The 15,428-nt window shown below is 42.7% G+C and overlaps 1 protein-coding gene across 2 annotated transcripts in view; it reads right to left on the bottom strand.

The window, feature by feature from the left end:
* Positions 1–15,428, bottom strand: part of LOC117555670 (SH3 domain-containing protein 19-like) — a 35,292-nt gene that overhangs the window by 1,739 nt on the left and 18,125 nt on the right. The window contains exons 2-16 of one of the 2 annotated variants that reach the window (XM_034230617.1): positions 14,302–14,329; positions 12,862–12,902; positions 11,801–11,894; positions 9,096–9,231; positions 8,816–8,981; positions 6,523–7,650; positions 4,679–4,750; positions 2,792–2,948; positions 2,225–2,471; positions 1,956–2,147; positions 1,800–1,858; positions 1,462–1,685; positions 840–877; positions 486–660; positions 218–306 (exon numbers count right to left, since the gene is read on the bottom strand). In XM_034230617.1, the coding sequence (XP_034086508.1) occupies positions 218–306; positions 486–660; positions 840–877; positions 1,462–1,685; positions 1,800–1,858; positions 1,956–2,147; positions 2,225–2,471; positions 2,792–2,948; positions 4,679–4,750; positions 6,523–7,650; positions 8,816–8,981; positions 9,096–9,231; positions 11,801–11,894; positions 12,862–12,902; positions 14,302–14,329 (2,846 nt within the window). Of the gene's footprint in view, positions 1–217; positions 307–485; positions 661–839; positions 881–1,461; positions 1,686–1,799; positions 1,859–1,955; positions 2,148–2,224; positions 2,472–2,791; positions 2,949–4,678; positions 4,751–6,522; positions 7,651–8,815; positions 8,982–9,095; positions 9,232–11,800; positions 11,895–12,861; positions 12,903–14,301; positions 14,330–15,428 lie in introns of both variants that reach the window. The other variant, XM_034230616.1, reaches the window with a different exon arrangement.

Below are 15,428 nucleotides of genomic sequence, written 5' to 3'. Positions count from 1 at the left end.
TTATTGTTAAAGGCAACAAACATTTTAATCAAAACCCAATAAACACAAATGTATTGTTGTCTTTTAACTGATTAATTCGCCTAAAATAATAGACAAATGAATACAAAATAGCATCTATTCTGAGCAGAGAATCAACACACACACATATACTTCCTAACAACACAGTAACACACACAGTCAAACACACACACACACACACACACAGTCAGTCACACACCTTTAAGAAGAGCTCGCCTTCGCCCTCTGCTGTGAAGTCGAACTTGGCCACGCCTCTAACCTCTGCCTGCTGGCCTGTGATTGGCTGAGCTGGAAACAGAAAGCATTCAACATTTTAATATATTATGTCTACTGATGGGAACGTGTGTGTGATGAGGAAGTATTTATAATTGATTCTCTGATCTGGATAGATTTAATTTTGTATTCATTTGTCTATTAATTTAGTCATATATTAATTATATTGATGGGAATGTGTGTGTGTGTGTTACCATTGCAGGGCTGTGTGAAGGCAGCAGGGTAGACCCCCTCCTTCCCCCCCAGCTTCCCTCTCCTCCAATCCGCATCGATGTGCTCCATCACCAGGATGAGCGCCCCCTGCTGGAAGGACAGGTCCTCTGCAGTCTGACCGGGGAAATCAAACAGAGCCTCGCCCCACTCCTCCACCTCAACACACACACAAAATGGATCTATTAGTGACATTTGGACAGGAAACATGTGCAAATCTGACATAAAATCTATTTATTACAAAATACAAAATTGTGTGATAATGTGTAATATTTAAAACATAAATGATCACTAATCCTAAATAAAAACAACTTTTGAACAGAAGGGATCTTTCTTACTGCAGTCTGAGAGTCTGGATCCAAGGAGGTCTCTGGTGCTGCTGAGGACACAGTAAATAATAAATAAAACTACTATTTACAGAGTACTTTAACCATGAAATATACATGGTGGTGCAGGGATGACGTATTTCTGTGTTGGAACATAAAAATATAGCAGAAAATAATCTCTATTCAAACGTTTATGATACTTATAGGTTTAGTTCAGCAGGATAATCTCCACATATTAACACATTAAAGCTAATGTTGGGCTATAAAGGAACTACAGCACGGTCACATTACTTCACGTCACCACCGCTACGCTAAAGGTGGCTAATGTTGGGCTATAAAGGAACTACAGCACGGTCACATGACTTCACGTCACCACCGCTACGCTAAAGGTGGCTAATGTTGGGCTATAAAGGAACTACAGCACGGTCACACGACTTCACGTCACCACCGCTAATCTAAAGGTGGCTAATGTTGGGCTATAAAGGAACTACAGCACGGTCACATGACTTCACGTCACCACCGCTAAGCTAAAGGTGGCTAATGTTGGGCTATAAAGGAACTACAGCACGGTCACATGACTTCACGTCACCACCGCTAAGCTAAAGGCGGCTAATGTTGGGCTATAAAGGCTCACCAGTACTTCCTGTCACGGTGCTCTCTGTTGTCGTCGGTTTCTTCTCTGGAGGCTCCAACACTTCGGCGAAGTTCAGTGGGAAGATTCCGATTCGTCCATGGATCTGGCCCCGCCCCCAGTCCTGACCAATCAGCTCCAAGAGGGCAATGACATCACCCTGAGAGAAGGTGAGCTCGTCCTCCTCCTCTCCCTCGTAGTCAAACAGGGCGACGCACCGAGGACCGCTGCACAGAGAGAGGATTATAAACACAAAATTAGATACAAATAGTTCATATTTAGTTATAAATTAGTAGTTTCCTTTACTTATGATATAGTAGTGTATCAATATTGTGTGTTACCTGACAGGAGGAGGGTTGAGTTGTTCTTTCTGCTCCGAAGACTCCACAGGAATAATGGACTATCGGACAAAGGAAAATTAAGTCTTGTAAAACAATTGTGGAAAACACATTTTATTTTTCTATATTAGTTCTAATAAACAAAGTGTGTTTTAGTACCTGTGAGTCTGATAGGCTGAGGTCCTCCAGGTCAGATTTTGATTGGCTCTCCTGATCCAGCGCAGGCTCTGGTTGGCTGTCCAGGTCCAGGAGACTCTGTGATTGGTCGATGACGGCGGTTTGACTCTTTCCCTCATCTGATTGGTCCTCTGAGGGGCTCGGGTCGTCCAGGACGATCAGCACTTCCTGTTTCTGAAAATTAAGACGTTATAACGAAGATCTATGATGGTGTTTTGTGTGTGTGTGTGCATATGTGTGTGTGTGTATACCTCGTAGCTGTTGTATAGAGGGTGTCCAGGTTTAGGGCGGGGGGGAAGAGGCGGTCCTCTCTTTGACGCTCGTTGAGGCGGCACCTGATTGGTTGACTGGTTGGCGGTGGAAACAGAGGGGGCGGGACTAGTTTTGGACGCGGGAGGAGTCTGATTGGCCGAGGAGCTGACGGCTGGAGGCGGCGGACGCCCGGGGGTGGATTTGATTGGTGGAGGACGAAGGGGGAGGAGCTTCACACCAGAAGGCCTGACGGGAAAGAGTGAGAATTATTATTATGCTCCATAGCTTCTCTTGTTACTGTACATTTGTAATTCAACATATATATTTTCTACTTTCTTTAATGCCATCGTATTTTCTATTGAGATGTTTTTTCTATTTCTTTTAATTTTTATTGTACAATGCCATGTTTTTTTATGCTGCTGCAACGCAAACATAACCCAATTTGGGGTCAATAAAGTACTTCTTCTCTAATCTTAAATAAACAATATAAAGAAAACTCATTTAATTTCACTTGTATCTGTACCGTGGAGTTCAGTTTGACTGTTGATCACAAATGTGCTTCTTACCGTGGAGGACGAGGGGGGTCAGACGTTGCAGTAACGCTGGTTTCTGGTTTGCTTTGGATCACAGGGCCTTTCCTCAGAGCGGGAGCGGGAGTTGGAGGTTTTATCGCGGGAGTTGGAACCGGTGAAGGTCCTGAGGGTCTCGGGGCCAGATTTGGAGCTAGAGGTGGAGAGTAGATCCCAGAATATATTGTTATTTCTTAGTGTTCATATCAGAGGTTAAAGGTAGACAATAACTGTAGAAGCCATATGTTAAAATGTATAATTTGATATATTATGTGTGATATATTTGAACATTGAATTTCTTTGTTATTAGTATCATTATATCATTTATTTAAACCAGCTGTTGTAAAATTGACGTCGTAGCCGACCGCAGCTGCTGCAATGAGAAGGAGAAAAGAATCACGGAGCAATATCGTTTTTTGAACTTTGAAAATATGTGTTTTGTACCGATACCTTTTCTTTAAGTAAAGGGTCAACCAAACTTACCTGAGACGTATTTGTGTTGGAGTCAAGCTTATGTGGATATATAATATAAATGTTTGGATTAGACGGAGCTACACTTTGCCGTTACTGTACATTTGTATTTCCACATGTACATTTTTTACTTTGAAATGCTATTTTATTTCTATTTGAGATGTTTACATTTTGGATTGTTTATTTCTAGTCTTTTAATTTCTCTATTGTACAATGTCATGTCTTTTGATGCTGCTGCAACGCAAACATTTCCCAAATTGGGATCAATACTTCTCGTCTTATCTTATCCACTCATTGTCCTAAGAGTTTTTGTTTTTTAGCTTTTAAGGTTATTTGTTACATTTACATTTGGTGTAAATACTTGTCTTTAGCATCTTATTTTAATGATAATTGTTTCTTAAAAATACTTGTTGTTTATTATCCTATACATTTCTTTGTTTACCTACTTTGCTGTTGTTTATGTTCGCACCACCAGACACCAAAGCAAATTAATCGTATGTGTAAATGTACCTGGCAATACACTTGATTCTGATATGTAGTTATCGTCTCTTCTTCTTTGTTGGTGTCAGATGTACTTAACAGGGTAACTATTGCACAGCCTGCAGATTTTCTTTCTTTGCGACAAAGCATTAAAATAAATTGGCTGATTTTGTAAACTCACACCCAAGAGCTGTGACGAACATAAATCTAATTAAAAAACAACTGGACAAGCTCCCTGGTTCCCACATGTTCATAAAGCAGCCAAAATAAGCCTGGATAGTTGCATAATGGGAATTCTCTCTGAAGAAGTCGACCAATCACATGGCTAGGCTGAACACACACAAACAAACACACACATTAAGCAACAGCTGAGAGCACACAACAACAGTGGAGCCTTTTTTCTTCTGGCACAATCACTGCATTTTTCTCTCTTTGACACACACACACACACACACACACACACACACACACACACACACACACACACACACACACACACACACACACACACACACACACACACACACACACACACACACACACACACACACACACACACACACACACACACACACACACACACACACACACACACACACACACACACACACACACACACACACACACACCACACACACACACACACACACACACACACACACACACACACACACACACACACACACACACACACACACACACCCTCCATGTTTGCATATTTTCTGCAACAACATGAGCACGATGTGTGTCACTGAGCTCTCAAACACTTCATTGTACTAAAGCTACATGGAACACACACACACACGTTTGCATATTTTTTGCAACAACATGAGCACGATGTGTGTCACTGAGCTCTCAAACACTTAATTGTACTAAAGCTACATGGAGCTAGTGTTCCCTCTCTCTCACACACACACACTCTCACACACTTACCGCTGGCTCTGCGTGGTGCGGTCAGAGTTGCTGGTTTGGTCGGGACGTCTGGACGGAGACTTCCTACTTTCACTATAACAACAAAATTCAGAAGAAATTAAGATTATCATTTTTTTTTTTAGACTACTACTCACTACTATTTCATTAGTTTGTAGTTTTTGTATTTATTTGTATTTATATTTTATTAGACTTTACAGCACTCGTTTTTGCTTTACAAATTAAAAGAATTATCAAAAAGACATTTTTTAAAAACTTTTTTTTTTTCTGTAATTGTGACCTACAATTGATCATTGTTGCATCTTGCTAAATAAACACATTTAAATAGAATAATATAATATAAAATATGTTCCCCACTGTTATAGAACCACAAGCGTATACATTAAAACAGTTTTTATTTTCCACATGTTACTTCCAGCCTATTAAACCTAGTTTATCAGAATCTGATCTGAGTGTCAGTTTGATATCAGTAGCTGGTAAAGGAACTACAAAGCCTCCCATTGAGAAATCCATCAAACTAATATCCGGCATATCAGCTGTGAGCAAGTCTGAAGTTCAGTCAATGACTCCAAACTAAACAGAGAGCTTATCTTTATTAACTGGGAGATAAGCAGCACGTTTTCCCCTGCCTCGAGTAAATATTTGTAAAATGAGCCGCTGTGACGACCCCCGTGTCCCTGTTATGTGTATGTCCCTTTAAGGATTCTCCCTTCCTCCCTATCAGCACTGACTGATGGCACCTGGCCGCCGGTAACTGAAGAGTGACAGGCTCCAGCCAGAGTCGTGCTCGCTCTCTCGGTTGGAGGGTCTGTTTTTGAGAGCAGCTAGCTACCTGACTTATATGCTTTTGTTTCCCTCCCTCTTATGGCGCATTTCCACTGCAGGGCCTCGCACGGCTTAGTACGGTATAGTTAGGCCTTGGTAGGCCAGGCTCACTTCATGCTGCAGTTCCATTACAGTTTAATAGCTGGGGCAGTAACTATAGCAACGCAGTGTAGGCGGAGCCGTGACGTCATCTTCAATGCGAAACCAACACAGCCGTTAGCTGTTAGCCCTCAGAGCTCACAGCTCCTCATATCTGTTCAGAAACTAGACAGAAGTGAAACAAGTACAAACCACAGACTGCCTGTGTCATGGCGAATACAGTCGCTGCTTTATTTATGTCTGTAGGCCGTTGTTGTGAGTGTGGACGGTCGGAGCATATATAACGTTAGCTTAGCCGATGTCCATTCAGAAAACATGCATTTTAAAAGGGTTTTTCTCTGCCGTCTGTCTGCAGACTTGTTCATGGTTTTTACTAACCGGTGTCAGTATGTTGGTACTTCGGCATCATTTTGAAACGTGTGTTACAATTCAATCACGGTCAAATATGTTCATCTTGTTGTAGTTGTAGCCCCCTTGCCAGCGATTCTCTCTCTAGTTTAGCATACTCAGCCTGACTCAGCCCGGTTGTTGGCCCAGAAAGAACCACGATTTTGGAGAGCCAGAAAAACTGTGAAACGGTACCCGTTAGCCGGAACTACGACTAGTGGAAACGCAACCAAAAACGGGCCGGGTTTGCACGGCACGCTTAAACAGCGCTATAAAAATCCAATGTATTATTATAAGTGACTGTTATTTTGTATATTGATTGTTGTGCTTTTATTTATGTCTTAATGTGTGCATATGTATAAATGTGTCTGTTGACTGTGTATATATTCATCTTCTTATACTTATTTGTATATATATATATATATATATGTATTTTTTGTATTGGGGATTGTGGAAAACGGTTTTCGATCTCTCTGTCTGTACACACAAACGTAAAGATTGACAATAAAGTTGACTTTGACGTTAATAACCCTCACCAGTTTGTTTCGCAGCGTCCTGCGTCTCCTCACTTCCTGTCTCAGAGTGAGATCCACTGCTGAGCTCCACAGAGGGTCTGGGGGGTAAAGTCGGGGTTCTTTGCCCAGTCGAGGAGCTCTTTTCCTGCGGAGGAGCTCCGACGCTGGCCCTGGGGGCGACTGGAGGTCTGGGTGGAGGTTTGGCTGCCGTCTCACTGACAGAAGGGGTGAGTTTGGGGTGAGGAGGAGGTCTAGGGGCGGGAACAGGACCAGCAGAAGGTGGAGGGGGGTCCGTAGTGGTCTGAGGTTTTGGGGAAATTGAAGGTTTCTCCGTGTTTCTCACAGGAACCACAACAGGTCCAGATTTCAGGACACAGGAATCAGGTTCAGGGGTTAAATCTGTCTCGGCACCCTCCTCCCAGAATCGCTTGCAGGACGGTTTTGCTGCTTGTGCAACATTTTTGGGTTTCGGGGCGACAGTAGGGGGCGCGGATTTGTTTTTTTCGAGACGAGGACGTGGCTTGGGTTCAGGTCGAAGTTCAGGTCGGGTTTCAGGTCTTTTTGTGGCGGGAAAATCTCCACAGCTCCCATCAGCCACCTGTTGTTGCTGCTCAAAGGCTTGTATCCTCGCTTTTAGCGCCGCCATGTCGTCTTCTCCCTCCTCCTCTTCCTCCTCGCTCTCCGATTGGCTGCCGCTGCCGCTGTCGCTACGGTGATCGGGGAAACCCCAATCGTCGGCGCTGAACGCCTCGAGAAGCTCCTGAAGGTATTTCCCTTGACTCACTTCCTGTTTAGCCGGGTCACTTCCTGTGCGAGCAGCTAGCGTAGCCGCGCCGTCGTCTCGTAGCTTCACCAGAGTCTGAACTCTGACCTCACTGCTGATTGGAGGAGGAGCGCTGAGCCTGGAGCGGGGGCGGGGCTTAGGACGCTCCAATGGGATGCGAGAAGAAGAAGAAGTGGAAGGAGGAGGAGCTTCTACTTCAACAGGCCGATCCCATTGGTCCGTTTGAGAATCAGGAGTGGAGGGAAGGTGTGTGCTTGGTGCCACGCTGAGTGCTGATTGGCTGGCTGAGATGGTGATGTCATCAATGTGAGACTGTTTGGGAGGGCTGGGGAAAGGCGGTCGTTGTGGTCTTACTGGTCGTCTCACTGTAGACACATTATTATTTATAATTGTTAGTGTACAGTTTTATTATTACGCTGTTGTGTTGGATTTTTGTAACTCTGGCACAACAATTTCCTTTGGGATAAATAAAGCCCTATCTTATCTTATTTGCATTTTCAGAAACTGGCACACACATCAAATGAGATACAGTTAAATCTACAAGAATATATATAATTACTATGTGTATTACTATTCTGAGGGTGATTGATGTTATGTGTTGTTTACCTAACTGATTTTTCAGGTCTCAGGCTCGAAAATGACATTCCCAGAACAAATTCCTTTCCTTCTAAAAGGGGTCAATTAATAATCTTTTTTCTCAAAGGATAAACCTGTGAGTTGGATGTAGAAGTGTCAGAATCAATATAGATGTTTTTATTTTAAAGTAAATTCAGATTGAACATAGTAACGACATGTAAATTATAGTGTCCGTCCAAAATAAAAATTACTTGTAGTGAAAACTAACCTTGGATGATGGGATGGTAGACTCAAGCTTTAGGAATCCAAAGTACAACATATAATAAGTACCCTGTATCAAGATTGATGCAAAACAAGTGACATTTGACCTTTTTAGAGAGGTTTAGCAACAAAAATAAACTCTGGGGTCATTTGGGTGCATCTGCCGTTTCTCTGGAACCCATTGGTCGATTTTGATGATTGACACCTCTTTTGAACCGTTAGAGCCAATGGAATCGAAGGGAAGTTCCTAAATCCACCTACACGTTATCAAATAAGGAGTGAGAGTGATGAACCGAAAGCTATGTTACGCTCTGAAATCTGAAAACTAGTAAATATGATGATGGATTATCAGTAATCATTTTAACGTGACAGACACATTGGATTAACCTTCAGCAGCGTTGTTATCGTTTTAATGCCATTGAACACGAGGGCTCATTTAGACGCTTCTTGTGAGACTTGTATTTTGTTTCAGTAAAAATGGTTAATATCATCAGTTAGCTGAGTTTCTTCCCGTTAGGTGGGTATGACACATTCATAGTTTGTTCAATGTTAAGAAGCCCTGAGACACAGTTTCGTGAAAAAAACCCCGAAGCTATCTAGTAATAAGTGAACATGTTTCTTCTTGATCTCTTAAAGCGTTAAATGAACTTTACTTGTATATATTTACTAGAAAATAATTGAGCTTCCTCTCACCCTGGGGGTCGGGGGCAGATCCTGGGTCAGTCTGCGTGGCGATGGTTATTGTAGAAGCTAGACGTGATGATAATGATGATGATGAAGAGCTGGATGGAAGAGGAGGAAGAGGAAGGGTCTGCTCCTGTGTCTTCTCCCTGATCACCTCCTCATAGGATGGAGGAGGCTGAGAAGGAGAAATGCATGTGTTCAATAGGTTGTAGTGCATGTGAATGGTCTGCGAAGGCAATCATCTCTGTCTGAAACGCCTCCTTTGTTTAGTTCCAGATCACAGACTCACCTGAATGGACGGAGGGATGGTGGGACCCCAGATCTGAGCGGCAGGAGGGGGGGGCGGGGGGAATCCTGCAGAGGCCCCGGGGAACCAGGAAGTGGAGGACAGAGGCTCCGCACACAGGATGGTGATCTCCGGGCGTCTAGAAACAAGCACCAACAACAACAACAACAGGAAGTCAGCGACTGAGAAATATAAGGTAAGTCTAATTGAATTATATATATATGTCACTGTCAGTTTAAATCAGGGGTCGGCAACCTTTTTGATATGAAGTGCCATTAAAAAAAAAATTGTTATTAGCGTGCCAACGATCGAGAATTATCAACGGGGGGGGGGGGGGGGGTTGAGGAGCTTGACGCTCGTCAACTATTAAACTATTAGCAGGAGGGCGGGGGAGCCTCGCTGCGGGGAAGCAGTGTGTGGACCTGTCAGCGCAACGTATGATGCCGAATTTAACACATTTAAATAATTGGTTTAAACGGCATAATAATGACGATCGTCCGTTCTGTGATTCTCCAGAACACACATGTTATGATATTAGGGTCACGCAGAGTGAGATGAGATCGCTGCCCCTTTAAGGGAGAGAGAGAGGGGTGTGGCGTGTGCATGTGTGTGTGTGTGTGTGTGGATGGTAGAGCGACAGGGAGGGAACGTGTGGATGTTTCTGGAAGTGAAACGAGGAAGCAGAAAAACAGAGGTCTGTGATGTATTTTGTGAAACAGAAGAACAGCTGAATAAATGCGACGGCCTCCCAAGAAGAGCTCGCCTCTCTCCAGTCATTGAAGCTAAAGTGGGTTATTGAACCTGAAGCTTGTTGCTTCTGCCCTCCTCGACTACGGTCTGGGAGCCGACAGGGAAGTTCAACACACAGACGGCCAGTCCGCCCCTTTGTAGCATGTGATTTCGATGAGAGATGAGCAGATCGCCCCTGGGCTTTCCACTAAAGACACAGCCACGCAAACACTGCAGCATTTGTACAGCTCCTTGTGGGTACTGCAGTTAGTGAAGTGCTTTCCTCGTAACGACCAGCACCACGGAGGAAAGCGGCAGAAAGTCACCTGGAGTTAAAGAGAGCGGGGCTGCGCTGCGTGCATGGCTTCCTTCTGCAGGTAATGGGGAGACGCTCTCTGTCTCGTTCAGGATCCGAAAATACAATTTAAATATTTTGCACACTTACCTAGTGTGCCACTGGTTACGGTGCCGCGTGCCAGGGGTTGCCGACCCCTGGTTTAAATTCACGCCTAGCTACAACATATTTCTATTCTATTGTATTAGTTTTATTGTGTTGCACTGTTGGGGGAGCCTGGGACCTCAGATCTTTATTGACATAACTACAAATGACAATAACAGCGACTGAGAAATTCATGACATGACACATTTCTAAACATAACTAGTAGATATTTTCTAGTTTTCTGACTTTTAATCCTTTTAGCTTAAAACCACCAAAAAGTATTATTTTCTGTGTACTTTAATGCGAAAAGGGATATTTGTAACCAGTCGGACATATAAGTCAGTGAGAATCAACATGTTATGTGTGATGCATTGTGATTTCTTTGTGCAGGAAACCAGGGAAATCACCTTTTTCTTTACCCAATGTTTTTGTACTTTATGTTTTTTGCCTGCAACAAACGACTCATTTGATAATCGATGAATCTATCGATTAAGGAAACGATTAATCGACTATTACGCCTTTCTCAAACGCTCTTATTTAGCCATCAACTTTTAGATTTAGCTTGAGGGTGTTTTAGGCATGTGGAAACTAACAATGAAGACAATAAAGATGAATACTTGATTCAAAAATGCATGCATGTAGCAGAGTGTGTGTGTTGTATGCATGTAGCAGAGTGTGTGTGTTGCATGCATGTAGCAGAGTGTGTGTGTTGCATGCATGTAGCAGAGTGTGTGTGTTGCATGCATGTAGCAGAGTGTGTGTGTTGCATGCATGTAGCAGAGTGTGTGTGTCGCACACAGACGGGGGAGAGAGCTCTGTCGTCTGGATTGGAAAGATCGAAAATACATCATAGACGCATTTGTTTGTCTTTTTGCGTATTAGAAACGAGTTGGCGACACTAAGACATGACATATCTTTTTTAAATGTCTCCAGTACCGATAAAAAGACCGATAACGTCGGAGCTTAACGGCGTAAACCACGTGATGACGTCACCAAGGAATCGACGACTGAATTAGTTGGCAACTAATTTGGTCATCGATTTGAATCGATTAAGTGGATTAGTTGTTGCACCCCTAGTGCACCCTTTATCACAGGATCTGATGCAGCTAAAAGGATGAAACGACACAAACAAAAAGCCCAACTCTGCCCTGAGTGATGCACACGGGTAGTTTCTGAAAAGGGAATTTAGTTCAGACTTTGTAAAACTATTTAAAAATAAGTTTATAAAAGCTTCCAAATCCAGCAGGAGGTTGATATTGAATCCATTAAAACTCCTCGCACGAAGATATGGACTGTAAACACCAAACATCACGCTTGCTTGTTTACTAAAATATCCCGTTTTCCTGACTTGACAAATAACTTAAAGAGCATCAACATACGACAGAGGAGACAACTAGATATCTGTGCTATATTTAAAAAGCAAAGATACAAAATCAAACAGTAATCTCATACGATTTTAGGGAAAATGCTCCCTATGGACTTTTAGCTTCAGTGTGTGTGTGTGTGTGTGTGTGTGTGTGTGTGTGTGTGTGTATCTCACCTCCTGTCTCTCTCTCTCTCTCTCTCTCTCTCTCTGTCTCTCTCCCTCTCTCTGTCTCTGGACGACTCAGAGAGAGACGTCGTCCTGGTGGAGGCTGAGAGACACACAGGAAACAGTTCATATAAAACAATACTGACAAACAAATACTTACAGATAAAGCCTTTAATAAGTTAAAAAAAGTGCCGCTATCAGATTGCTCTCCTGAGTTTCCGCAGTGCATGTTCTTGTAATATTTTGGTACAGAAAGAGTCTGACGCTCATCAGGGTTTTTTTAATAGGCAAGTTTATTTATATAGCACCTTTCAGCACAAGGCCATTCAAGGTGCTTTACAACAATGAAAGACATTCAGACAAAGGCATTTAAAAACAGTAAAAGATATTAAAAGAAAGTTTTCCCCGAAACTAAGAAAATACCCAGTCGTACCTAGTAACCCACTATAAAATAGTCGTACCTTGTATCCTACTATAAAGCTCACAATAGTTAAGAAAATGTACCCAAAAGTCCTCGAACTATAAGACCCTTTAGTTTTTTCCGAAACTAATAAAACTGGCCTCTAGTTTGACCCACAAACTATTTAAAAGTACTTTAGCTAAGTTGACCTGTGTCTTTCTAGGACTGTGTCTTAATAGAAAGATATAGTCTGAGTACTGAGGCGCTGATCTTGTTTATAAGATGTATACATTCGAGAGAGACAAGATGGTGGCGCGGACGTAAGCGACAAAGCTGTCTCCGCCGTCTGACGCTCTATACTCAGATTCCTGGAGTCATTACACCGTTTTTTGAGGAACAGAAATATTGTTTTCTGGAATCACTTTAACGGGGAAATCGGCATTTTTGGTTTGAGTAAGAGGGCGCAGCGTCTCTGATTAAACCCCGATGCCATCATAGTTTCCGTTTAGTTTCCCAGATTGTCTTTATGTACTTGTAAACCCCTAAAGTAATCTGCACCGTGATTACAGTGTGATTTTCAGCGACATGGTTCTCTTTGTGTTTAAATCTGCACTAAAGCACACAAAGACGAACAAGATAAAGAACAAGAACTCAAAACGCATATACTCACTTCTCTTGATGGCCGCTCTGATGGACGACAGAGGACCCTGACTGCAGAGAAAGAGAAAGAGGAAAACATGAGTCACGTTGTTTAACCTCAGCCGACCCGACTGCAGTTTAATGAAACCCGATATGTTTATTTCTAGCTCTCTTGGAAAAAGGACCGATCCTTTTCACAAACAACTGCTGTGAACATCCTTTTCCATCCCAGAGGAGACACTCATAGACAGTATCTTCACAAATATATATTCATAGAGTGGTACAGAAGCACCCTTAATACCTTTATATATCATCTGATAACAACAATGTACATGTTGAGACCAGAGAGACAATCACACGTCCAGAAATAAAAGCTTTTGACGTACAAGATTTCTGAAGACAAACATGTAGTGGGCTAATGAAGAGGATTACCGAGCTTTGAAAGATGTTAACTGTTCGAAGATAAGCACATCTCATGGCCTTTTTGTAAGATATATTATGAATGGTTTAACTGTTTTGTATCGCTTGCTACATGCAGTTAACCCCCTCCTGGATAGCATCTGTTGCTAGCATCTTTAGCTGAATCCTCAGAGAGATTTTTTGGAAAACTGCCCTGAAATTCCCTGCTGCCTACTACCCGAACGTGTCCAGCAGTTGCTAGGCAGGATAGGAATCAAGAGACTCACCCAGGAGACAGAAGGCTTTGACTTTCTGTCTTTTAAATCGTCTCTGACTCTCTTTTAACACACACACACACACACACACACACACACACACACACACACACACACACACACACACACACACACACACACACACACACACACCACACACACACACACACACACACACACACACACACACACACACACACACACACACACACACACACACACACACACACACACACACACACACACACACACACACACACACACACACACACACACACACACACACACACACACACACACACACACACACACACACACACACACACACACACACACACCACACAACACACACACACACACACACACACACACACACACACACACACCCACACACACACACACACACACACACACACACACACACCACACACACACACACACACACACACACACACACACACACCACACACACACACACACACACACACACACACACACACACACACACACAGAGAGAGAGAGGAGTGTGTCAGACGGGAGGAAAGTAGATCCGGCAGAAAATAGTCCCAAGCTGGACTGTACGAGCAGAACCAGTTCACCTACTCTGTGTTCTTTCACATGTTTAAACTCTAACAGAACAGCTGATTTATCCGTCAGTAAACTTGCTTCTTTCTGAATCACGAGGAGTTTCAACATCAAGCGCATCTCGCTGGCTCAACCTCGCTCTGTCCATGTGCGTCAAATTAAACTCGCATCGAGTGCCAGGTGAGTCAGAGGAGAGAAGATGAGAAACGTACCTGAGACGATGCTCTGGTTTACGTCGACCTGGGAATAGAAAGAGATTGTTAATAAAAGGCCTGAACATTATGTTTTTTTAAATGTGGTTGTTTTGGTGTAAAAATGCTTCAAGGACTTACAAATGCAATTTTCCTGGACTTTTTTACTTGTATTTTGATCCATCTTGTTTTCCAACTATTTAATATATGTTCTGTGCTATGCACAAGAGATGGTTACACAGATCAAATACTTATTCAATCAGAGTCAAATAGGGGATCGTGCAACAACAAGAGGCACCAGTACAAATAAAAGCAAGACATAATAAATAAATAATAAATAAAGCGCTTTGAGCACCAGAAGCGCTATACAAATTAAATGTATTATTATTATAACAAATAAGTAAACAAAACATCAAAATCTATATAGTTTACAATTGAAATGACATAATACACATAATAAAATGAGAATTTGTCTTTAATGTTGTTTGAAGGAAGGTTTGTAAGCAACGTGTCCCTTCTGTTTGTTCCTGTCCTCTGCGGACAGGAAGTGATGCGTCCTGTGTTTCCAGTTTGTTCTAATTTACAGTAAGAGTCGTGGTGCAAAATAGCACCACCTACAATCCAAAAATAATCCCAGGAGAGAACGATGCCACTGTCCATGTTGGCACTGAATCACAGGTGACTTCTGGGAAGTGTAGTTTAACAGTATCATTAAGAAGCGACAATCAAAAAGTCAAAGGTAAATTACTTTGTCTTCAACCTCGCCTCATAGTGAGAAAATAGATGCATAAGTAAATAGTTTAAGCTGTTTTTCTGCATCCGTGTGCATTTAGTCATCTCCTACCTCTTTTCTTTTAGTGATAATCAGGTCGGCTTTACGTCCTGTAGTCTCCAGAGAAACAAAATACGAACGGTTTTGGAAAATAACACGTCTTTTTGTTAAAAAAGCAAAAAAGTCCTTCTTCTCTGCCTCCAGTCTCTCTCCGTCTCTATAAACTCTGACTGGACCTCCTGTGTTCCGTCCCAGCCTCCCGATTGGCCGAGAGCACCCAGGAAGTGGCGCTGTGATTGGCTGCTGAGGGATTCTGCTGCAGTCATCAGGAGTTTTTAACACTTCCAGATGTTTGCTCTGCTGCAGGCTGGAGCAG

The sequence above is a fragment of the Gymnodraco acuticeps genome, unplaced genomic scaffold (assembly GCF_902827175.1).
Source record: "Gymnodraco acuticeps unplaced genomic scaffold, fGymAcu1.1, whole genome shotgun sequence".
Lineage (NCBI taxonomy): Eukaryota > Metazoa > Chordata > Actinopteri > Perciformes > Bathydraconidae > Gymnodraco > Gymnodraco acuticeps.
Note: the sequence above shows the minus strand (reverse complement) of the source record. Positions and strands in the feature narration are given on the sequence as shown.